Genomic DNA, 26,184 nt, shown 5'->3' with positions numbered 1-26,184 from the left:
AAAACTCAAAAATCTGCATCATTTGAAGGATTTTTTTGATCGATTTGGTGTCTTCGGCAAAGTTGTAGGTATGGATATGGACTACACTGGAAAAAATGATACACAGTAAAAAAAATTGGTGATTTTTATTTAACTTTGTATCACTAAAACTTAATTTGCAAAAAAAACACTATTTTTATTATTTTATTTTTTTTTTTATATGTTTTAGAGGACATAAAATACCAACTTTTCAGAAATAGGTATGTTTGGCCCTTTTGAAATGTTAGTATTGATTTGAAAATTTTGAAAATATTGTTTTCGAAAAGATCGGAAAATTTCACAAATGTTTCATTTTTTAACATTGAAAATCGGACCATTATTTGCTGAGATATCGATATTGAAAAATGGTGGGCTGTTTGGGTGAGACTTAGAAAACATCAATTTTCCTGTTTTAAAACCTTTGCATTTCAATAACTATCGCAGCAACTAAAGGTCGTATCAACAAAGTCCGAAGAAGCAAAGTATAGAGAATTTTCTCAGATTTTCAATAATATTTTTTCTAAAAGTGTGCAAACATATGCACTAATTTAAAAATGAAAAACTGCGACTATTTTCAAAAAAGTCACCTAAATATGGATTTAATTTGAAAACGGTGCACTTTATCAAAATTTCACTAAAGTACTTTTTGATTGCAAATTTGATTTTACATCCAAAATGAAGTTGATAATTTTTTACGACTAATATTTCGACATTTTGAAAAAAAAATCAGTATTGATTAAAAAAAAATCATAACTCGGTCAAACATTTTTTGCACAACCTGGAAATTTCTGAAAAGTTGGCATTTGATGTCCCCTAAAACATATAAAAAAATAAAAATATTGTTTTTTTTTGAAAATCAAGTTTTAGTGACAGAAAGTCAAATAAAAAAAATCACCAATTTTTTTACCTTGTATCATTTTTTTCAGTGTAGTCCTTATCTAAACCTACAACTTTGCCGAATACACCAAACCAATCAAAAAATTCCTTAAAAAGATACAATTTTTTTAATTTTCATACATTATTTTTGTGCCAAATTTGTATGGAAAATTATATGGACAAACTAATGATGCAAAATGGCTTCTTTGGGCAGTTTTAATGAAACCATAGGAAACCTATGAGGATTTAACATCTACCTCAACTTTCAATAATTTGTATCATGCACCAAATAACACTACACCACAGAGTAATCCAGAGGGAGCACTGGCATTTAATTTATGGTTGCGTTACGCGGTACATCGTGGTACATCTGTACTCTGTGACTACACTGTTTGGTTGCAAAATATTCAACGTTAAACTCCGCACAACTTCACTCGAACCCCACTCAAGTGCCTCCGGGGGATGTCGATTCATAGGATAAAAGCCTCCGGCAAACATATAACCATTGGATTTGCTGGCTTTTAATTAGATTTCAACCACGAGTGCTTTTATTGGCCCGCTGGCTGCCTGATTTCATTTGTCCATGTGTGTGTGTGTGTATTTTTTTTTCTTCAAGTACTCGGTAGTTTTGAGAGCAAATTAAGTTTGCGCTTTTAAAAATTGAAATGAAATTGTCGACAGTGAACCGTTTTCAATGAGAAAGAGATCAGTTTGAAGGCCTTATCAATCTATTCGGAAATCTAAACGGAATTTAATTTTTTTTTGGTTATTTTTTAAGAATTATTATCAAGAATTTATAAAATGAACAAAAATGTTCATTAACATCGTGCGATTGTTGAGTTGATAATTCTGAAAATCTCTTAAACGCTTTATATTTATATTTGTATTGTATGTTTATTACTTAATCATCTTTTCCAGGTTACCCCACCAAATCGATCGAGTGCAAGCCGCAGCAGCTGACCGCCATCGGGAACCGCCTGCTGGACTGGTTCTCCGTCATCATGGTGGACAGCAAGAAGCGGCGCCAGCACCAGCAGCAGAAGAACAAGGTCCATTTCCCGGCGGCGTGCAAGCTGGAGGCGCGCTGGATGTTTGGCCATCTGGATCTGAACAACGACGGCGAGCTGTCCGCCCAGGAGCTGTACGATCTGGAGCACGACCAGAACGAGCGCTGCATCAAGCCGTTCATCGACACGTGCGACCTGGACCAGGACAACACGATCGACCCGCGGGAGTGGTGCCGGTGCTTCGAGAAGACGGACCGACCCTGCGCAGCGGTGCGGAGGCGGCTGGGAAATGATCTGAGTGGTAAGGAATGATGAAATTAGGAGAATTTTTCAGATTTAAAAGCCAATTTCATATTTCATTAGGTTCAGGATATGCACCGGATTGCGACAGCCAAGGGTTCTACAAGCCGACCCAGTGCCACCAGGCCGTCGGAGTGTGCTGGTGCGTGGACGAACACGGCGTGGAGTTTGCCAACACACGTACCCGTGGAAAGCCCAACTGTGGTGAGTGCTCTTGAGCTTTTGCTCTTTTTAAAGTATGTAAATTACTTTAAACAAAAACAAGTAGATAATAACTTTATAAAATTCGTTATTCTGAACGACCTACTCTGGTGGTCAAATTAAAGGTAATAATTTTTAAAATATCATGCGTTTCCTTTTATTTGTACTTCCATGGTTTTAGATTATGGAGACGCATGATGACCTGTTCTAGTTTAGAGCAATTCCAGCCCAAAACAGGAGTTTTTTAAGATACTTTTTTCTCAACCCTCTCCGATTTCAATGAAACTTTAGAGACATGTTATCCTACGCTTATGAAAGCCATTTTTATGTAGGGACAGGGGGGACAGAATGGACCAACTGTAAGGCAATGGTCTTATAAAGGACGTCAAATAACATCACCAAACCGAAAACCACGTTTGAATTCATTGTATTTTTAGAATTATGAGCAAAAATGTAAATTTATTGACAAAACCACGCAAATGCTGTTTATTTCGAGGATTTTAAATAGGCTTTCTGAAAAGTTGGATTGTTCGAAAAAATTTGTTCAATGTTTATAGTGTTCCTAGATGTTATTACCAAGGTAAAGAAACAACAACGGAACCTTCAAATTATTTAAAAGCTTGGTGGTGGAAGTGCTAAATTAAAATCCTTTTGGGGTAAAATGGACCACCCTTTTTCTGCCTTATAAAAACAATCAAAAGTTACGAAATTTGAGCTAAATGGATTATTTCACTCCTGGTGAAATCACGTTTATTGCAACATTAGTTGATTTTTAGTTGTTTTGATGTTTATTTGTAAACATAATGTCATATTACAACATATTAACCCTATTTTCAAAAATGTTTGTCATGGAAACTATGTTGGAAAGGTCCCTTAAGTGATTTCTCATCACCCTTGACCGTTGTATTAGACAAAATGACTTTTTTTTTCTAAGGAGGCCCATTCTGCCCCGATCCCTGGAAAAGAAGTCGATTTTTTTTAAATGCATTAAATATAGTTTTAATCTAAAAAATTTCTTCACATTGAAGGTAACATCCCGAAGCATACTACACCAAAGGCAAAAAATTGTAGGGGAAGGTGGGGCAAGACGACCATATGGGGCAAGAGGAACAATCGCTCGTACGGCAGTAATTTTTACAATTTTGATTATTTCCTGTATGAGGAATTGTTGCTAGCAATGCAATCAGCTGATTCTACTACCACATAACCGCCAAAACGACGTAAACGCCACTGAGCATAAGATGGAATGAAGTTTTTTTCCAAAACCTTTGTTTTCTTATAATATTTGGAAAGTACAAAATAAGGCTTAGGGTACGTTTTAAAACTCATTTTATCAAAATGCATTTTTTCCTAGATCAGTAGTGTCCCGACCAATGACTTGCACCTATTATAAAGTATGATTTAACTTTTGGTTATTTTTGTTGAGAGCTTTTAAGAAATCATGTTCAGGTGGGGCAAATGTACCATAGGGATTTTTAGTATGGAAAAAATTACGAATTGCTGCAACAACATATTTTATTGTGAAATAAATACATAATAGTACTTAATAACTGGTAAACAATTGTTAAAAAAATGTCCATACAAAATATAGCGATATCATGAAAATTTACTATTTATCATCTAAGTAATTTTAAATATTATTTTTTAATCTAAAAAAGAAACGTTTCAATTTCATTCTGATCTGATGTATCTAAGTGATAACAGTTCAATTGTTAGCAAATTAACATGTTTTTATCTTGCATTGTTCCTCTTGCCCCAACGGGTTGTTCGTCTTGCCCCACTAGTTGAGTAGAACGTACGGAAAATCTAAAATTTTAAAATCAATTTTTTACATTAAAAAACAGAATTTTTAAAAAACTTGTTCTATTACAGTCTCAGTCAAGATCTGGAATAAGATGATTCTAAAAATCCGACAGATTTTTTAACGTTTTTAATGGGTTATAACTGTTATAACGAGCAATTCATTAGCTTGTTACACTTGCCCCACTTTCCCCTACACAGCAATTTGATCCCAAACGGAGTCAGCTTGTAACTTGGCTCGGTTGTGCACGACAACATTACACTCCTTAGCTTGCCGAAGCTTATATTCTTTACCACCAGAGGAGGTGGCACGGACGAACGGACATGACACGGGGTTCCAAAAAGTGAAGCAGGTTTTCTTTTACTTCTTCTTGGCGAAAACCTGCGCAAGCGAGATCGCTTGTGTCAAAATCTTCGTGCCACGTGGGCTTAAAATGTAAACAAAGCCAGCTGATGATGCAAACTCCTGGCCACTTTTTGAAATGGTCGTATGATTTTATATTAAAAATACCATTTCTATAATTTTTTCGGCAATTTTAGTAACCATGATTAATTACATGAGCAATTCTCTACCAAAACCGGAAATGGATTTAATTTGTATTTTTTGATTTGGCTCAAACTTTGTGGGGGCCTTCCCTATGACCAAATAAACTATTTTGTGTGATTGGTTCATCCATACAAGTCTCCATACAATTTGGGCTGCTCTCCATACAAAAATGGTATGTAAATATTCAAACAGCTGTAACTTTTAAGTGAATTTTCTGATCAATTTGGTGTCTTCGACAAAGTTGTAGATTTTCGTATTTCTTTTTCTTAAAGCGGCTCTATCTCAGCAACCCGAGGTCCAATCTTCAATGTCTCTTAGACAATTTTATAGCAAATTTACTGAACTTCCCAAAAAAAATATTTTTAGAAATGGTCACTTATGGTCACTATTTTTAAAAATTGAAAAACTGCAAATGTTTCGCTAAAATCAAACTTTCGGTGACTATATCTTGAAAACGGAGCCCTTTATCAAATCTGTAAAGTACTTTTCGATTGCAAATTCAATTTTGCATTAAAAAATAATGTCAAACTTGTTTTTGCATGAAACTTCGATTTTTTCCAAAAATCACTATTTTTTCAAAAATTCATAACTCGGCGGCAGATTTTTTGACCATGTTTCTCTATGGCTCAAAAGTTGCGGATTTTTGTCCCCTAAAACATATCAAAAAATCTCGAAAATCAAAAAATACGTATTTTGGAAAATTTAATTTTAGTGAAAAAAAAGTTGATAAAAAAATCTGCAATTTTTTTCCATGTACCTATTTTTTCTCAAAAGTCCTCAACAATACCTACAACTTTGCCGAAGACACCAAATTGATCAGAAAATTCACTCAAAAGTACAGCTGTTTGAATATTTACATACCATTTTTGTATGGACAGCAGCCAAAATTGTATGGAGACTTGTATGGATGAACCAATCACACAAAATAGTTTATTTGGTCATAGGGAAGGCCAAATAAAAAAATACAAATAAAATCCATTTCCGGTTTTGGTTTGGTAGAGAATTGCTCTTCCGCGTTCCGACACGTCCACCACGTTCCGTTCCGAAAAACACGTCCGCCACGTTGAGTTGTCAAACGGTTATGGAGGCAATTTAAAAATAATATTATTTGTTAAAAATAAAAAAAAATCAAATTAAAATATTGAAATTAAAAATTCAATGTAAACTGTGATTGTTTTGAAAAATATACATTTTTTTACAATTTGAAATTATTCATAAACCACGTGGACCCCCCCCCCTCCTCGGGTTTTCGATTTTTTCACTCTATACTAAAAAGATTTTGAGAAATTCAAGATCAAATTTTCAAAAGGTCCTATAAGCATAGGAAACCCATGTCTCATTAGCACTAGCGTGCACAGGGTGGGGCAACATGGGGCAGTTGCCTCACCATCCTCAGAAATTTGTTCTAAAATTGGTCAGGGGTTGTCCATAAATGACGAAATTTTCAAAACGCTCATATTGTTGCCCCACCGTCCTCGAGGTTCTGGGCACGCTAGTGCTCATTAGGGTGTAATATGATTGTATGGAAAAAAAATACACTTGTCCAAATTTAGTGAGCACAGGAACTTTTATGTTCTTTTTGGGGTCCTAAACAACTTCCTAAAGTTTGGGATCGATTGGTTAAGTCCTCACTTTGTGTAAAGCGATTCAATTTTGTATGGAATTAGTATGGGGAAAACATTTATTTTCTATTTTGATATTTCATATTTACGCTATATTAAAACCGATTCATATTCGGGTGCAATTCGAAATTTCAAAACAACCTATGAGACATTAGGGTGTAATAACAAAATCGATTTTCCAGCACAGCAATTTTTCAGTTCCCTTTGGGGTCCTAAAAAAATCGTTGCTGTTTGCTATTATTCTAGTCAATTAGATTCATCACATGCTCAAAACATACCTTGCCAGTTTGATTAAAATTTAATAGGCCATTCTGTTTTCCACTTAGGCAGTTACTAGGCCCGTCAAATTACAAAAAAAAAACAGCCACAATATTATTTAAAATATCTGTCCCTCCCCACAGAACATTATTTAGCTGAACTTACTGCTTGCCACCCCAAAAAAGTTTTCCACTTTTGGAACAACTTTTAAATATTGACACGCTAATTGGCCCTGTCATGACGAATCACTCCGTCGAAAAACAACAGTAAAGTTTGTGTTTAGCACCGATGATGACTTTGATTCTTGACAATGGTTTAAAAATGACTAAAATTTCCGGAAAGATGAAATGTTTTGGAAGTAGCTTCAACCTTATTTGGTTAAAATTTAACGTGGTTGCATAAATTAAATCAAGTACTTCTAGAGCAGCAAGACCTGCTCTGCTCTTCACAACTCATCGAACTGCTCATGGCCTGCTAAAACTGCTGTCGAAAACAAGTTATTTATAACCTGCCAAAACTTATCCTTAATTTATCGCTTCGAGAATGTTCCTAAAAGTTTTTTTTTTTTTGCTTTCTACCTTTTTTTCCTCTCATCCCTCAAGACGAGATTATCAACAACGCGAGCACGCTCAACACCGACGACGAGGACGCCGAAGATTCCGAGGACGACGACGACAGCCAGGAGGGCAGCGCCGACCGTTTGCTGGTGTTTTAAGGTGAAGGCAGCCGCAGCAGCAGCAGCAGAGAGACAGAGAGAAGTTGTATCCTTCCAGTGTGAAACAAGTTGAACGAAAGAACAGAAAAATAACATCTCTCAACACCACGTCGTTTTTTTCCCACGTGTCGCTCGAATGGATGCGAAAAAAGTTTTAATTTTCCACTTTTTCTGCGGTGAGAAACAAAACGTACCCCCCTCTTCCAGGGCTTAATCCCTTTTTTGAAGTAAATTTGACAAAAAAAAACTTAATTTAAAGCAAAACAAACTCAACGTAGATTAGTTGAACTAACAGAGCAAAAATTTAACGTCTGTTTCAAAAACTGAATTTCGTCCACGTGCATTGTTTGGAGAAAGACAAAGGCAAACAAACAACACAACACACTAAAACTAGTGGAAAAAGGTAAACAAAAAAACACAACACTAGCAATTCCCCGTCCTTTTATTAGCGCGTCGTGTGTCTTTACTGTTATTAAGTTTGTAATTTTTAACTAACCGAAAAAAAACCTAAGTGTGGTGAGAGTAAGCTGATTGGAACGATGGTAAGGTTAGCAAAAATGTGGTAGACGTGCGAAACTTTGTAATGAAAACAACGTATTTTTTTCCTTTATTTAAGGATTACAGCACAGACAAGCAGACCGTAATCAATTTGAATGTTTGGAAAGTCACCACGGGCATTTCATATTCACCACAGCGCATTTGCGCGCGTTTGACAGCTAGATGGCTCTCGTGAAATAAAAATATATGGATATTCTATTAAAATGTTCATTGATTTGCGTCTGTTTGTCTTTGAGAAAAAAAATATTTTCTTCAATAAAATAAATTAGCAAAATTAAAGTTTTTAAAAGACTTCTTACTTTTCAGAGAACACATTTCATTGCAAACTGACAAAAACGCATGCTTTCCTATGTGTCAAACCGCTGAACTGTCAGTTTCTAGCATGTTTTCTACTCCTTCTTAATTTTTTTTAGAGCAAAAAAAATATCTTTTGACGCTCGCTGAGAGAGAACTTGCATGAATATTCCGTAAAAGGAATTGAAAAAAAAAAAACAATTCCGACATTTTCTGGTGGAATTTCGATTTCACTACTACATTTGCTGGAAAAACGTCACATTTCGATAACAATAGCTGTCACTTTCCGCAGATAAACAATGTTTGTGAATTTAACGAATTATGAATTTATGTGATTCATACAGATTGATATTGTTGATCATTTCTGGATGAGAGCTGTTCACATGCGATGCGATGATTCCACCTCTGAAAGTGAGAAGTTTTTTCACAATTTTGTAAAAACTCCAAATAAAACATTATCTTTCTTTAGTTTGTGTGACTTTTCTGTCGATTGTCCGCCAACCGTAAGCATATTTGTGTTGTGTTTAGTGAGAAATTGGAGAAGCTTAGTAAGATAAACAAGAGGAAATATAAGAAACTAACCAACAGAAAGTCATAAAAAAAACACTTCAGAATCGTAAAACATTGTTGTAAAAAGCCTTATTTTCGCAAGTAATAGTACAGATTCAACTACTACTAGTAAAATGAAATATAAACAAACAAACAAAAACATAACAAGAGCACTTTTCACTAATCGTAGTAGGCCATCAGTATTTATATAGCGATAGCGAGCGTAAGAGCTGAGAGAAAACGTCAAATGAAGGTACAGAAGCAAAACCATAAACTGTCAGTTTGACAGCCAAACCGGAGCAAACCAAATAAATCCACGCAAGCGAGTATTTTAGGTGAACCGTGCACAGCGCTTTGAATGTTCAAAGATTAGAAGAAAACACACACACACATACCCACACGAAAACGCAGACACGCAAAAACCAAGTTGTGATGTAAACACTACTACTACTATTAATTACTACTACCGCTTCACACCACCACTCAAAATAGGGAGACAAAAATATAGAGCAAGAAATAACACAACAATCCCAAAAAGTCATGATTCATTTTAAATCGCAGCATGCCACCTTTTGGTTTGACGTTTAATCCAGTTATGGTGACATCTACACGGAGCGCTTGCTAAACTAAACAAAACGCTGATTTTTTTAAAAGGGTTCACGGCAACTAGGGCGCGAGTAGGAAAACAAGCAAGCAAAACATAAATAAACAACAAAAAAGCGCGAAGACACAGAAGAAGGCTAAAACAAACTAAAATTAACGCGTAATCATTTAGTAGATGAGAAAAAAACAGAAAACATGGCGAAAACCACACACACAGACACAACAATGTGCAAAGTTGTTAAAGAAAAAAGTAAAGAAAAAAATCAACATAAAACAAAAACATTTGATAAATAAAAACCATTCAACACTTACAGTAGGAGGAATATACAACAAAAACAAAACAAAAGAAATAGAATGTCACGTCAAAATTCTTCGCAAATAAAATAAAAACACATGAAAAAGAACAAACCAAACAAGTGACAACTTGAACGGAAAAACGGTAACAATTCTCTGTGCATTCTTTTTGATATTGAACACTAATGAAGATGGGGTGAAAAAACTAACTTAATTAAAATGAAACAACAACTAAAAGGAAAAGAATGTCAAAAAAAACAAGTAAAAGTAAAACGTGATCGATGGTAAGCTACAGCCGAAATGGCCGTAAAGATGAAGGGGAAGAAAACCACATGTTTGACAATTTAGTAAAACTTAAGCATTTTAATGGAAGAAAAGGAAATAAATAAATTAAGTGACAGCTGGGTGGCGTTGTTCATGGACGGTTCGGATATCACAGCTCCCAAAAATTGTACGGCAATGAAACAACTTTAATCTTCACGAGCAATACGAAACATTAAGCATAGAATGTATACATTTAGAATGTTCAATTCACCAAAAAAACAAAACCAAGCTCAACTCCACCAAACTATTCCTTCTCAATCACCTCGTTGCGTAATCTCTGGGCGAGCATTTTGCGCAGCTGCATCGAGGATTCCGGCGGCTCGGTACCGTCCGGACCACCCTCCAGGATCTTCTGCGCGACCTGGGCCGACGCCGGTCGTTCCGCCGGGTTCTTCCGGATGGTTTCGTTGAGCTGGCGGGCCCGGGCCTGTTTCTTGATTTGCAGAATCTTGTCCCGCTGGGCGCGCAGATACTCCTGCCGGACGCGCATGTCGTCGTTGTTGACCTGAAATTAGAGACCAAAATGCTTCAATCGAAATCAAAATCAAATCCAAATCCAAATCCAAATGTAAATTCAAATGTGAATCCAAAAAAAACACAAAAAAACACAAGAAAATACAAAAAAACACGAAAAAACACAAAAAAACAAAAACACAAAACAAAAATAACACAAAAAAACAAAAACACAAAACAAAAATAACACAAAAAAACGCAAACAAAACACAAAAAAGCAAAAAATTCAAAAACTGAAATTCAAACAAAAACTCGACTAAATCCGCAACACACACCTTATCCTGGTCAAAGAACAAGTTAAGCCGCTGAAACTTGTCGCTCGCTTCCGCCACCTCGTCCAGCGTCGTTCCGTCCTCCCCGACGGGTCCATTGGGCACCAGTGACCCGGCGGCCATCGGGTTCTCCTTCACCTCGTCGTCCACCGACTTGATGATGTGCTGCTCGATTTCCACCTCAGTGTCTGTGCTACTTAAAGTTGTAAAAATCGTATTTTTCACTGAATTTTTTGAAAGTTTCAATGAACAAAATTTGCATTTTTGCTTCTTTTTGACTCAAGGCGGTTCCATAAACACAAAAAAAGCAAAAAAAATAAGATTTTGTTGATTGGACCTATTTAAAAAAAAAATCTAAATATGTTCTTGAATTAGACAAACAGACGTAAAAGATTGTCTCAAAATGTGTAGAATCAATCACAAGAGCCATCTGGTTGTGAACACGATTAAAGCAACTGTCAAATCCCGGAAAATAAGCTGTGGTGAATTCAGGTTTGTCATGGTGAGTTTTCAATCATTCAAATTGTCCGTTAAATTGCTCATCGAATCTTTTAAAAAGGGTTTTACGACTGTTTGTCTGAGCTTCATGTAAGAATTTCTGCTAAAAAAAAACCCAAAACTAACCCTCTTTCCTCCAACCCCTCCCCCTCCTCCGGTCCACCCTCCCCACCGTCCTGCGAAGCCTGCGAGGCCTGTCTCCGCTCGATCAGGTCCAGCGCCTGCAGCTGGATCTCCACGTTCCGCTGCGTCATCATTCGGATGAAAATCCGAATGTCATTCGCGGCCCAAATCTGCTGGAACAGCCCCTGGTGAAAGGAGAACGTGTTGGCATCCCCTTCACCTCCATCCGCCCGACTCGGCGACACCCCGGACGACATGGCCGCCGAGTTGCGACCCTCCAGGCAGGCAAACTCAAACTGTTCCGGCGTGATGTGCATCTCGTCCATGAACGTACCGAGCATGTAGTCCACCAGGTTCTTGTACTCGTCGTGAACCCGCCGGAACTCCGGGTTCTGCTCGTCCGGTTTGAGGTTGGGGTCGAAAACTGCAAGCCCCGTCGGAGCAGGACAAGAACAAACAGGGGAAATCAATTATTCAGCTGCAAGATCTGTTATCAGAAGAGAATCCGCCGCCTACTTATCGATTTGTCCTCGATGAAGGTCTGCAGCGGAGCGTTCCAGACCGGCCCGTGCAGAAAGCAGACTAGCGAGTCGAACACCCACGAGTTGTCGTCGGCCATTGTGGACACTTCCTAAACTTTATCGCCGATAAAAAAGGAGAAAGGAAAAACTCGAGTTTTCTTCTTGCTGCTCCAACGGAATCAAATTGCTGACTAAAGCTTTGAACAAGATTGTCCGTTCGACGCAGTGGTGAACGCAGAACGCTGTGCCAGTTCGATTTTTCCATCAACTGTCAGTCGAACAATCTACAGGGGTTGCTTTGTTCAATGGTCGATGACTGGCAGGCTATGATGACAGGCGCAAAATTTTGCGTTTGCGTCCAGGCCTGACGGACAATCTTGTTCTTACCTTAAGCCTTGCGGAACTGACCACGGGATATGGCGTAGCAGGCTGAGGGCTTCTCGTGTTTGTTACACGTGGTCGCCATGGCAACCAACAAAAGGGGTGGGTTTCATTCATCGTTGGTCAAGGGTGGAACGGAGCGAATGAATGGGCTCTTAGAATGCCACTTTGGAGAGTTTTTTGTTAATTGTTTGGTTCTTCAAAAGTGCAGTAAACGACGTTTGGTATTTTGACATATTTTGTTTAAAATTTACCTTTCTCAAATTACACAAAGTACCGTAAACTGGGGTCAATCGGGACACATGGGGCGAATTGGGACAGCAGTTTTAACCATGTTGAAGCACAATATTTTGATTTTTCTGGTTGGTTTCGGTAAGAACAGACTCAGGCCAACCAAATGTGCACGGAAAAGAGTTCTATCCAAAATTTAACAATTCAAATTAGCTGGCTTCAAATTGGTGAAACAGTGATTTTTTTGGTTGATTCAGCTAAAATTACAGCTAAATTTACCAACTTGTGATTGGTGAAATAGCTAACCCTGATTGCTGATTTGCTTTCCAAAACTGACAGCCCAAATCAAAATGACAGGAGAGATTTTACCAAAAATAATGGTGTTTCAGCACAATTTTGCGTAATTTTACCAAAAATTAGCTGGAACCGGCAGCATGGATTTTTGACAGGTCATCAGTTCGAGACCAAAACAAAGCATCGTCTTGTATCGTGTTTGATCCTGTTTGAGCCGCTCAGTTCGCGAAGTTTTTGATGGTTATGTGTGCTGTTTGAGTGCAAGTGCAAGTGCAAAAGGTGATAGAATGTGTTGTGTGAGTGAATAAATCAAAAGCCTGGAAGGTTTTCTGCGGATCGGCACCTGAAGGTAAGTTTCAGTAGATAAGGTGAGAACTTTTTTGTGTTGAGAGAAAGTGGTTAGAAGTTGAGCCTCTCGTTATTGTTTGGATGATGCGTAGGTAAAAACATGTACTTAACATAAAGTGGGAGCATCCCTAAACCACGTGAACACTTTGGCAGGGGAAAGGGGAGGCTGGCGATTGTCCACAGTATACTTTTTTGTATGGACATCTTTCCACCTGGAGGGGCGGCGGGTACAGAATGTCTAGACATAGATTGGCCAATGTTTGACAGCTCCGAACAAATAGGGTACCTAATGCCTTTTAAGCACATCCATAAATATTGTTAAATATTGTTAGAAATGAAGTTAAATTAAGTTCAATTAAGTTAAATTAAGTGAAATTAAGTTTAATCAATTTAAGGTTACTTAAACTAAGTTACATTTGGTAAAATTTAAATAAAAATGTAGAATTCAGTTAAAATCAGTCAAATTGATAAAATTTAGTTAAAATTTGTTAAATTTAGTTGAAATCAGTAAAATTTCGATAAAATTGATTAAATTTAGTTTAAATTAGTAAAATAAAGTAAATTTTAGATAAGTTCAATTAAATTTTGTTGAATTAAGATGAATTTAAAAAAAATAGTTAAATTAAGCAAAATTTAGTTAAATTCAGATACATTCAGTTGAAATTAGTTATTTTTTGTGTAATTTAGTTGAATTTGCCCAAATTTGGTTAAATTATGTTGTGTTAAGTTAAATTTAGTAAAATTTAAAAAAATAGCAAAATTAAGTAAAATTAAGCAAAATTAAGTAGAATTAAGCAAAATTAAGTAAAATTAAGCAAAATTAAATAAAATTAAGCATAATTAAGTAAATTATGTAAAATTAAGTAAAATTAAGTAAAATAAAGTACATTTATGTAAAATTAAGTAAAATAAAGTTAAATTAAGTAAAATTGAGATGAAAATATGTTAAATTCAGTGAATATATGTCAAATTAATTTCAATCAAGTTTAATTAAGTAAAATTAAATTAAATCAGTTAAATTGAGCTTAATTAAGTTGAAAATGGTTATATTTAGAAAAATGTAGTTGAATTTAGGTAAATGTAGATGAATATAGGTAAATGTAAGTACATTTATTCAAATGTTATTACATTTGGCAGAATTCAGTTAAATTGAATGTAATTTGGTAGAATTTAGTTAAATTTAAAGTTATTTGGTAAAATTCAGTTAATTTGAGTTTAATTAAGTTAAGTTAACTTTAATTAAGTTAAAATAAGTTTATTTAAGTTAAATTAGGTTAAACAAAAATAAATTAAGTTAAATTCAATTGAATTAAGTTAAATTAAGTTGAATTAAGTTAAATTAAGTTAAATTGAGTTAAATTAAGTTAAATTAAATAAAATTAAGTTAACTTTAATTAAGCTAAAATAAGTTTGATCAAGTTTAATTAAATTAAGTTAAATTTAGTTTCATTAAGTTATATTAAGCTAAATTGAGTTAAATTGAGTTAAATTAAGTTAAATTTAGTAAAATTTAGTTAAGTTAAGTTAAATTAAGTTGAATTAAGTTAAATTTAGTTAAATTTAGCTAAATTAAGATAAACTAAGTTAAGTTAAATTAAATAAAGTTAAATAAAGTCAAATAAAGTTAAATAAAGTTAAATTAAGCTAAATAAAGTTGAATCAAGTTAAATTAAGTTTAGATAAGTTTAATTAAGTTAAATTAAGTTAAATTAAGTTAAATTATGTTAAATTAAGTTAAATTAAGTTAAATTAAGTTAAATTAAGTTAAATTAAGTTAAATTAAGTTAAAGTTAAATTAAGTTAAATTAAGTTAAGTTAAATTTAGTTAAATTATGTTAAAGTATGTTAAATTAAGTTAAATTTAGTTAAATTAAGTTGGATAAAGTAAAGTTATTTTGTTTAAGTGAAAGTAATTTGATGTTATATTTAAACTTTGTTAAATGCAAAACATAGTTTAAATTTAACATGAATTTACTATAATTTAACCAAAATAACTTTTTGTAAGTTTTTTTTTTTTTTTTTTTTTGTATTTTTGTATTTTTGTATTTTTGTATTTTTGTATTTTTGTATTTTTGTATTTTTGTATTTTTGTATTTTTGTATTTTTGTATTTTTGTATTTTTGTATTTTTGTATTTTTGTATTTTTGTATTTTTGTATTTTTGTATTTTTGTATTTTTGTATTTTTGTATTTTTGTTTTTTTTGTATTTTTGTATTTTTGTATTTTTGTATTTTTGTATTTTTGTATTTTTGTATTTTTGTATTTTTGTATTTTTGTATTTTTGTATTTTTGTATTTTTGTATTTTTGTATTTTTGTATTTTTGTATTTTTGTATTTTTGTATTTTTGTATTTTTGTATTTTGTATTTTTGTATTTTTGTATTTTGTATTTTTGTATTTTGTATTTTGTATTTTGTATTTTTGTATTTTTGTATTTTTGTATTTTGTATTTGTTTGTATTTTGTATTTTTGTATTTTTGTATTTTTGTATTTTTGTATTTTTGTATTTTTGTATTTTTGTATTTTTGTATTACTGTATTTCATTTTTTTTATTTGTCAATAGAATATCGCAACAAAGCCGTACAATTAGGATGATCAACTATAACATAGGTTAAAAGCCTGGAAACTATTGAAACATCCAAAAAACTTGCTGGACTACCAAAAAACGTACCAAGAATAGCGGAAAATCATGCTACACCAGCAAAAGTCTTTTTGAAAATAAAAAACAACTTTACAGGCAGCAAGGGATTTTTAAAAATGATTTCGAAATTACCAGTTGAAACAGTCGAAAAATTAGCTGGACCTACCGAAAAACGAAGCAAGAACAAAAAGAAACGAGCTAAATCAGCCAAAAGGCTGGGTGAATAATGCGTGCTTTGCAGGCAGAAACGGAGGCTTTTGAAAGAAAACTTGTAGAAATAGTGGAAAAATTAGCTATACCAACCAAAACACCTACCAAGAATAGTGGCAAAGTTGGCTAAACTAGCTAAAAGATGTGTGAAAATACCTGGCTTCGCAGCCATCAATGGAAAATTTTGAGAATGATTCCAAAAACTGGTTGAAATAGCCTAAAAACTCGCTGGGCTAACTATAAAACTTCCTAGAATACCATAAAATCTAGCTAAAATAGCTAACAGACCTTCTCAAAACATACAGCTTTTGAGACTGACAGCATTTTTCCAGCTTGCAAATTAGTAAAATTTACTAAAAATTTAGCTAGATTTATCATTTTTAGGACCTGGATCCAGCTGTCAAATCCAGGAATTTTTTTTAGGATTTCCAGCTAAAAAAAATCGTGGTTGGAAAAACAACCAATTTTTTTAGGGTTTTTAACCGAAAATTAGTAAGATTCACGATAAACCTTCTTTCCGTGTGTACATCCATTTCCAAATTTAAAAGCTTTAAGTGCTCTAAAAACTGCTGTCCCTATTCAGACTGTAGTCTCGATTCACCCCAGATTACGGTATGTCTGATGATAATGATCAGATTCTTAGACTTTTTTTTTATTTTTCTCATTATAATAATTTTGATAAATTATGTGATTATTTCTATTTTTCGAAATTTCCGTAGTAACAGTTCAATAGGCCGAATCTGCGTTTGTAAACAAGCAGTCAATCCCATTTTCTCAAATGACAGTTCAAGCAAAACAAGTTTTGCAAAGATCTAGAATCATCTAGACATCCTAACAAATCACTGGAAATAAGAATCATCTTGATTGGTTGAGTTATGCCCGCACGGAAAGAAGGTTTATCGTGAATCTTACTAATTTTCGGTTAAAAACCCTAAAAATTGGTTGTTTTTCCAACCACGATTTTTTTTAGCTGGAAATCCTAAAAAAAATTCCTGGATTTGACAGCTGGATCCAGGTCCTAAAAATGATAAATCTAGCTAAATTTTTAGTAAATTTTACTAATTTGCAAGCTGGAAAAATGCTGTCAGTCTCAAAAGCTGTATGTTTTGAGAAGGTCTGTTAGCTATTTTAGCTAGATTTTATGGTATTCTAGGAAGTTTTATAGTTAGCCCAGCGAGTTTTTAGGCTAATTCAACCAGTTTTTTTGGAATCATTCTCAAAATTTTCCATTGATGGCTGCGAAGCCAGGTATTTTCACACATCTTTTTAGCTAGTTTAGCCAACTTTGCCACTATTCTTGGTAGGTGTTTTGGTTGGTATAGCTAATTTTTCCACTATTTCTACAAGTTTTCTTTCAAAAGCCTCCGTTTCTGCCTGCAAAGCACGCATTATTCACCCAGCCTTTTGGCTGATTTAGCTCGTTTCTTTTTGTTCTTGCTTCGTTTTTCGGTAGGTCCAGCTAATTTTTCGACTGTTTCAACTGGTAATTTCGAAATCATTTTTAAAAATCCCTTGCTGCCTGTAAAGTTGTTTTTATTTTCAAAAGACTTTTGCTGGTGTAGCATGATTTTCCGCTATTCTTGGTACGTTTTTTTGGTAGTCCAGCAAGTTTTTGGATGTTTCAATAGTTTCCAGGCTTTTAACCTATGTTATAGTTGATCATCCTAATTGTACGGCTTTGTTGCGATATTCTATTGACAAAAAAAAATGAAATACAGTAATACAAAAATACAAAAATACAAAAATACAAAAATACAAAAATACAAAAATACAAAAATACAAAAATACAAAAATACAAAAATACAAAAATACAAAAATACAAAAATACAAAAATACAAAAATACAAAAATACAAAAATACAAAAATACAAAAATACAAAAATACAAAATACAAAATAAAAAAATACAAAAATACAAAATACAAAAATACAAAAATACAAAAATACAAAATACAAAAATACAAAAATACAAAATACAAAAATACAAAAATACAAAAATACAAAAATACAAAAATACAAAAATACAAAAATACAAAATACAAAAATACAAAAATACAAAAATACAAAAATACAAAAATACAAAAATACAAAAATACAAAAATACAAAAATACAAAAATACAAAAATACAAAAATACAAAAATACAAAAATACAAAAATACAAAAATACAAAAATACAAAAATACAAAAATACAAAAATACAAAAATACAAAAATACAAAAATACAAAAATACAAAAATACAAAAATACAAAAATACAAAAACAAAAATACAAAAACTTACAAAAGTTATTTTGGTTAAATTATAGTAAATTCATGTTAAATTTAAACTATGTTTTGCATTTAACAAAGTTTAAATATAACATCAAATTACTTTCACTTAAACAAAATAACTTTACTTTATCCAACTTAATTTAACTAAATTTAACTTAATTTAACATACTTTAACATAATTTAACTAAATTTAACTTAACTTAATTTAACTTAATTTAACTTAATTTAACTTAATTTAACTTAATTTAACTTAATTTAACTTAATTTAACTTAATTTAACATAATTTAACTTAATTTAACTTAATTTAACTTAATTAAACTTATCTAAACTTAATTTAACTTGATTCAACTTTATTTAGCTTAATTTAACTTTATTTAACTTTATTTGACTTTATTTAACTTTATTTAATTTAACTTAACTTAGTTTATCTTAATTTAGCTAAATTTAACTAAATTTAACTTAATTCAACTTAATTTAACTTAACTTAACTAAATTTTACTAAATTTAACTTAATTTAACTCAATTTAACTCAATTTAGCTTAATATAACTTAATGAAACTAAATTTAACTTAATTTAATTAAACTTTATCAAACTTATTTTAGCTTAATTAAAGTTAACTTAATTTAATTTAATTTAACTTAATTTAATTCAATTTAACTTAATTTAACTTAATTCAACTTAATTTAACTTAATTCAATTGAATTTAACTTAATTTATTTTTGTTTAACCTAATTTAACTTAAATAAACTTATTTTAACTTAATTAAAGTTAACTTAACTTAATTAAACTCAAATTAACTGAATTTTACCAAATAACTTTAAATTTAACTAAATTCTACCAAATTACATTCAATTTAACTGAATTCTGCCAAATGTAATAACATTTGAATAAATGTACTTACATTTACCTATATTCATCTACATTTACCTAAATTCAACTACATTTTTCTAAATATAACCATTTTCAACTTAATTAAGCTCAATTTAACTGATTTAATTTAATTTTACTTAATTAAACTTGATTGAAATTAATTTGACATATATTCACTGAATTTAACATATTTTCATCTCAATTTTACTTAATTTAACTTTATTTTACTTAATTTTACATAAATTTACTTTATTTTACTTAATTTTACTTAATTTTACATAATTTACTTAATTATGCTTAATTTTATTTAATTTTGCTTAATTTTACTTAATTTTGCTTAATTCTACTTAATTTTGCTTAATTTTACTTAATTTTGCTATTTTTTTAAATTTTACTAAATTTAACTTAACACAACATAATTTAACCAAATTTGGGCAAATTCAACTAAATTACACAAAAAATAACTAATTTCAACTGAATGTATCTGAATTTAACTAAATTTTGCTTAATTTAACTATTTTTTTTAAATTCATCTTAATTCAACAAAATTTAATTGAACTTATCTAAAATTTACTTTATTTTACTAATTTAAACTAAATTTAATCAATTTTATCGAAATTTTACTGATTTCAACTAAATTTAACAAATTTTAACTAAATTTTATCAATTTGACTGATTTTAACTGAATTCTACATTTTTATTTAAATTTTACCAAATGTAACTTAGTTTAAGTAACCTTAAATTGATTAAACTTAATTTCACTTAATTTAACTTAATTGAACTTAATTTAACTTCATTTCTAACAATATTTAACAATATTTATGGATGTGCTTAAAAGGCATTAGGTACCCTATTTGTTCGGAGCTGTCAAACATTGGCCAATCTATGTCTAGACATTCTGTACCCGCCGCCCCTCCAGGTGGAAAGATGTCCATACAAAAAAGTATACTGTGGACAATCGCCAGCCTCCCTTTCCCCTGCCAAAGTGTTCACGTGGTTTAGGGATGCTCCCACTTTATGTTAAGTACATGTTTTTACCTACGCATCATCCAAACAATAACGAGAGGCTCAACTTCTAACCACTTTCTCTCAACACAAAAAGTTCTCACCTTATCTACTGAAACTTACCTTCAGGTGCCGATCCGCAGAAAACCTTCCAGGCTTTTGATTTATTCACTCACACAACACATTCTATCACCTTTTGCACTTGCACTTGCACTCAAACAGCACACATAACCATCAAAAACTTCGCGAACTGAGCGGCTCAAACAGGATCAAACACGATACAAGACGATGCTTTGTTTTGGTCTCGAACTGATGACCTGTCAAAAATCCATGCTGCCGGTTCCAGCTAATTTTTTGGTAAAATTACGCAAAATTGTGCTGAAACACCATTATTTTTGGTAAAATCTCTCCTGTCATTTTGATTTGGGCTGTCAGTTTTGGAAAGCAAATCAGCAATCAGGGTTAGCTATTTCACCAATCACAAGTTGGTAAATTTAGCTGTAATTTTAGCTGAATCAACCAAAAAAATCACTGTTTCACCAATTTGAAGCCAGCTAATTTGAATTGTTAAATTTTGGATAGAACTCTTTTCCGTGCGAGAACCATTGAGTTGAAGTTACCGTTCCAACTTTTTTGGAGCCTTGGGCGTTGGAATGTTAAACTGTTACGACGGATTTCATCACCACTATCTTGGATTACAAACTCATACATCACTTTAAAGCATTATTGAGGTTATGTTTGAACTCAACGACTCAAAATAAGACAATTTAAAATAAACCTTGATAAATACTATTATCCGAAAAGATTGTTATCCGGGACCGGTGGTGTAGTGGTAAGCGTGGTTGCCTCTCACCCAGTCGGGTTCGATCCCAGACGGTCCCGGCGGCATTTTTCGAGACGAGATTTGTCTGACCACGCCTTCCGTCGGACGGGGAAGTAAATGTTGGCCCCGGTCTAACCTAAAGATTAGGTCAATAGCTCAATCCAGGTGTAGGAGTCGTCTTCCTGGGTCCTGCCTCGATAGAGTTGCTGGTAGGCAGTTGGACTCACAATCCAAAGGTCGTCAGTTCGAATCCCGGGGTGAATGGAAGCTAAGGTGTAAAAAGGAATTGCTTCAACAATCAAGCTTTGGAACACTTAGTTTCGAATAGGAATCTCGCAATCGAGAACCCCAAGGCAATGCTGTAGAGCGAATAATTTGATTTTTTGATTGTTTTCCAAAGACATCGGATTAGCGAGTATAGTATGTATACTTGCAAAAGTTTTTTAACAAGCTCATGCCAAATTTTGAACCAATTTATCATTGACAAATGGACATCATGGAAAAATTGGCAAGAGTTTTTTTCGATGGTAAAAAACAACAAAAATTAAGCCAACGGTTTGGGCAGACTGCTCAAAAGCAATTTCAGAAATAAATTTAACATTTACTGCACTTTTCCTCAATCCAACAATGTGTGTCGGTCAGTTAAACGATTGCTATCCTAAATATAGGCTGTTTGTCTGCATTATGGGAATGGGTGTTGTGATGCAACCCAATCGAGGCGTCGGACGCCGCAGCCGTGTGGCATAGGTCAAAGGTCCACTTCTGACGCTGTCCAAACCGCACTCAATCACGGTTAGAGGGTGACGATTCTCGAGATTTTCAATTTCCCGGGAATCGAGAGTTGAACTTGGCTATTTCCCGGGAATTCCCGGGACCCGGGAGATTTTTTACTACGCCAACAGTGTCAAAAATTTAAAATGAATAGTAATAAATTTGTTTCTTTTAAATGAATTCAGTTACTGTTAATTCATACTAATTCTATTAAACGTTAATTTAAACAGCCTCATTGTTTTGAGGAACTATATAAAACTTTTGATTATTTTTTCTGAATCTGCAAAACAAAATCGTTTCTTGAGTTTTAAGACTCAAAATTGTAGTTTAAAATATTTACGAATCTTAATTCACACTGAGTGATTGTGAAACTTGTTATTGTTGTTGTTGTTGTTGTTAATTTATTTATTTCTGGCAGCTAAATAAATTAACAACAACAACAACAATAACAAGTTTCACAATTACTTAGTGCGAATTAAGATTCGTAAATATTTTAAACTACAATTTTGAGTCTTAAAAACTCAAGAAACGATTTTGTTTTTGCAGATTCGAAAAAATAATCAAAAGTTTTATATAGTTCCTCAAAACAATGAGGCTGTTTAAATTAACGTTCAATAGATTAGATTAGATTAGTTATTAAATTTTTGTGAAACAATAACTAATATAGCTTATATAAAATTTCCCACTATCGGAAATTTTGCAATATGATAAACAACGACTCAAACCAACAATTTGAATTGTTTTTTTTTTATTTTTTTAGTTCAACGTTAAATATTCATTGATAAAAATATTCACAGTTATCAGGAAAACCCAAATGTTCACAAAAAACTAGATTGGTTTGCTATGCTCAAGAGAAGATATGGAAATTGAACTTAACTTGAAAAAGCTTTTCCCTTTTACAAATAATTCGAAAAAATAATATTTGAAAATAAAACATTTGATTTCATACTTGGGGTGTAACTGCTAAATAATTTTTAAGGTAAATTTTTGGGTCCACCTTTTTTTGTCTTCTCTAAATTATAGTTATTGGAATTTTCGACAAGTTAAAATTTACACTTTCTGAATAAGAAGATTAGAGAAACATTGGTTTATTTGAACTTGAACATCAAACATTGGACATTGAATGTTCTAAACAATTGCAGCGACCTCAAATTTAAATCATTAAATTTGTCCATTTTTCGAACCTCACCACAGTTCTGACCATGCGCGCTTACGCAAGCATAAATAATTTTACCCGTCGACTCGCGTTGCGCGACAAATAATTAAGCTTATGTACAGGTGTGGATCATGAGTCATCCTCACCTGAAAAGCCCTTTATTAATTTTCGCCAATTATTAGGCAACCAAAAAAATGGTTAAGCTTTCAATTATGAATGTGCGATGTTATTCCACAGGGGAAATTGAAGGTGTTAACCAAATTCATTGGCATGTTTGTTCAATGGAGAATTCGACCTTCTCATTATTGACTTACATTTTTGAGAATATTTGAGGAACATAATTTTGATATTCCAATAACATAATTTAAAGTTTCACGACAATGGTTCGAACCCATGACTTCCGATTTTGAGGTGTACTCACTACACCATACGGAAAGTCATGAAGAATTGCAGAGGTCTGCACAATTTAATTCATGAGGTTCATCGATGCTTCTCATCGGAACGGACAACTTTTAGTAGAACAAAATTTAGTAGAGTTTTCGGGGACTGACTATAAAAACCCCAAAATTCTTGAGGAGGGCAGTTAGTTCCAGAATTAGTTCCAGTCAGTTCCAGCCAGCTCAACTCCAGTCCAGTTCCAGTTCCAGTAGACGCCTCAGACCAGCCGGACCCGCCAGCAGCCACCAGTAGCAGAGGCCCCAGTCCAGCCGGACTTAGCGGTGGAGGCCGCAGTCCGCCGGGACTTAGCCGCCGTGAAGAGTCCGCCAGGACTTAGCCGCCGGGAAAAGTCCGCCGGGACTTAGCCGCCGTGGAGTCAACCCGGGACTTAGGAGTTCGAGTCTGGCATGGCTCGGTGAAGAGGTCTGGAGGACAAGTCTGGCTTCAACGTAGAGAATTGGCTCGACGAAAGTCTTAATGAAATTAGTAACAAAAAGTTGAGTGATGTGATCGTGCGCGTAAAAGTTGAGAGTGTTACCGCAAAATGTAATCTTCAAAAAGTGTAATATACAGATAAGTGATGTTTACTGATCTGTTTTGACTCTACAAGTAAATATCACAAAAATCCTGAAAGCCTAAACCGCTCGGGCCGTTCACAATTTTGAATTTTTTAAATGTTTTTTTTTCTGATTAGTTTACATAATTTTGCTTCGATATTTATAAGTTTAAATTTCCCGGGAGTCTCGAATGTTAGGGTACCAAAAGTTGCGTATTTCAATTACGAAAATTTTGGTACCCTAACATCTATAGGTCATCGCTGAAATTTTCTAGTTATCGCAGTTTTAGTGAAAAAAGTTGATTTTTTGCCGATTTCGTCAATTTCCCGTTTTTGCGCGTGGCGCGTCGAAAAACGCAGTTTTTATTTTCAAAAAATCGTATCTCCAAAACGTACGGTTCGACATCGCCAATTTTTTGATATGTTATGTGAAACCCGGATTTTATTTTTAAAAAATCATATCTCTGAATCCTGTTAATGTTGAATCGGTTGAAATGGAGCGAAGTTATGATTTTTTGAAAAAAGTGGTTTTTGTGAAAATCGACGAAAATGGCCATTTTTCGGACCACCCTAACACGGCGTAGGCTACCCTAATGGCTAAACAAAAAAATACGGGTCTAATTATTTTGGCCAAGGAACCCCCAGAAAAATTTTGAGGCCGATCGGAGAACTTTTATTTTTTTTCTTTAACTTTCATATGGAACTGCTGTATATATATATATATATATATATATATATATATATATATATATATATATATATATATATATATATGAAAACCTAAAAGTTCGATCATTTCTGGTTCCTTGGTAATTAGACCCGTATTTTTGTTTGGCCATTAGGTGGTTATATCAAATGGCAATTTTCGTCATTTTTCGCAAAACCACTTTTCTAAAATCATATCTCGCCATTTCATCCGATTTTAGCTGTCTTAGACGCAAAGAAAGGTGATGAGTTTGGCTATTTGGGAAAAATAGTAAAGTTCCAAAAACTATTAAGTCGTATGAAAACTTAAAATGGCGTTTTGACCGTGTCTGGACCAAAGAGCCTATGTCTGAAAATATTTTTATCGGATTCCTCGAAAATTTCACATAACATATCAAAATTGGCGATGTCGAACCGTACGTTTCGAGATATGATTTTTGAAAAAACTGCGTTTTCGACGCGCCACGCGCAAAAACGGGAAAATGACGAAATCGGCAAAAATCAACTTTTTCCACTAAAACTGCGATAACTTTTTCAGCGATGACCTATAGATGTTATGGTACCAAAAGTTGCGTCTTTCAATTACGAAAATTTTGGTACCCAGACATGTATAGGTCATCGCTGAAATTTTAAAGTTATCGCAGTTTTAGTGAAAAAAGTTGATTTTTTGCCGATTTCGTCATTTTCCCGTTTTTGCGCGTGGCGCGTCGAAAAACGCAGTTTTTATTTTCAAAAAATCGTATCTCCAAAACGTACGGTTCGACATCGCCAATTTTTTGATATGTTATGTGAAATTTTCCGAGGAATCCGATAAAAATATTTTCAGACATAGGCTCTTTGGTCCAGACACGGTCAAAACGCCATTTTAAGTTTTCATACGACTTTTTCAATAGTTATGCTAGATTTTTGGAACTTTTTACTATTTTTCCCAAATAGCCAAACTCATCACCTTTCTTTTGCGTCTAAGACAGCTAAAATCGGATGGAATGGCGCGGAGATATGATTTTTAGAAAAAGTGGTTTTTGCGAAAAATGACGAAAATTGCCATTTTTTGAACCACCCTAGCACGATGTAGGCCACCCTAATGGCCAAACAAAAAAATACGGGTCTAATTATTTTGGCCAAGGAACCCCCAGAAAAATTTTGAGCCCGATCGGAGAACTTTTTTTTTGGTTTAGGCTCTTTTCAAATGGAATTGCTGTATATATATATATATATATATATATATATATATATATATATATATATATATATATATATATATATATATATATATATATATATATATATATATATATATATATATATATATATATATATATATTTATATAGACAATTGATTTAAAATTCCTTTCAAAGTGTGTTCAGTTATATATATATATATAACTGAACTAATAACTATATATATATAACTGAAAAAAATCAAAACAATATTGAAAAGTAAAAGTATAACTTTTCTACCGTTTCGATGCTGAAAAGTGGAACTTTTTAGCACTTGTGTCGAAAAGTATTACATTTCGACACTTTTATTTCTAGTAGAGAAAAGAAGGCCTTTTCGTCATGAGAGAATGCCAAGACAAGTAATAAGTCTAG

General features: G+C 33.0%; 2 protein-coding genes across 2 annotated transcripts in view; one reads left to right on the top strand and one right to left on the bottom strand.

Moving 5' to 3' along the window:
- The window catches only part of LOC6044618 (proteoglycan Cow), a 316,099-nt gene extending 306,057 nt beyond the window's left edge, over positions 1 to 10,042 (top strand). Inside the window, exons 8-10 of the mRNA XM_038248521.1 lie at positions 1,813 to 2,202; positions 2,265 to 2,405; positions 7,232 to 10,042. Coding sequence (XP_038104449.1) covers positions 1,813 to 2,202; positions 2,265 to 2,405; positions 7,232 to 7,344 — 644 coding nt within the window. The 3' untranslated portion in view covers positions 7,345 to 10,042. The remainder of the gene's footprint in view (positions 1 to 1,812; positions 2,203 to 2,264; positions 2,406 to 7,231) is intronic.
- A 49-nt stretch (positions 10,043 to 10,091) lies between these two features.
- On the bottom strand, positions 10,092 to 12,109 carry LOC6044619 (cilia- and flagella-associated protein 36). Its single transcript, XM_038248523.1, has 4 exons — positions 11,889 to 12,109; positions 11,376 to 11,796; positions 10,755 to 10,944; positions 10,092 to 10,471 (listed from the first exon to the last, which is right to left on the bottom strand). The coding sequence occupies exons 1-4, from the start codon at positions 11,989 to 11,991 to the stop codon at positions 10,211 to 10,213; spliced, it is 975 nt and encodes a 324-aa protein (XP_038104451.1). The 5' UTR covers positions 11,992 to 12,109; the 3' UTR covers positions 10,092 to 10,210.
- Between the last annotated feature and the right edge of the window lie 14,075 nt (positions 12,110 to 26,184).

Source organism: Culex quinquefasciatus, chromosome 1 (assembly GCF_015732765.1).
Source record: "Culex quinquefasciatus strain JHB chromosome 1, VPISU_Cqui_1.0_pri_paternal, whole genome shotgun sequence".
NCBI classification, from domain to species: Eukaryota; Metazoa; Arthropoda; class Insecta; order Diptera; family Culicidae; genus Culex; species Culex quinquefasciatus.
This window is presented reverse-complemented; position numbering and strand designations above follow the sequence as displayed.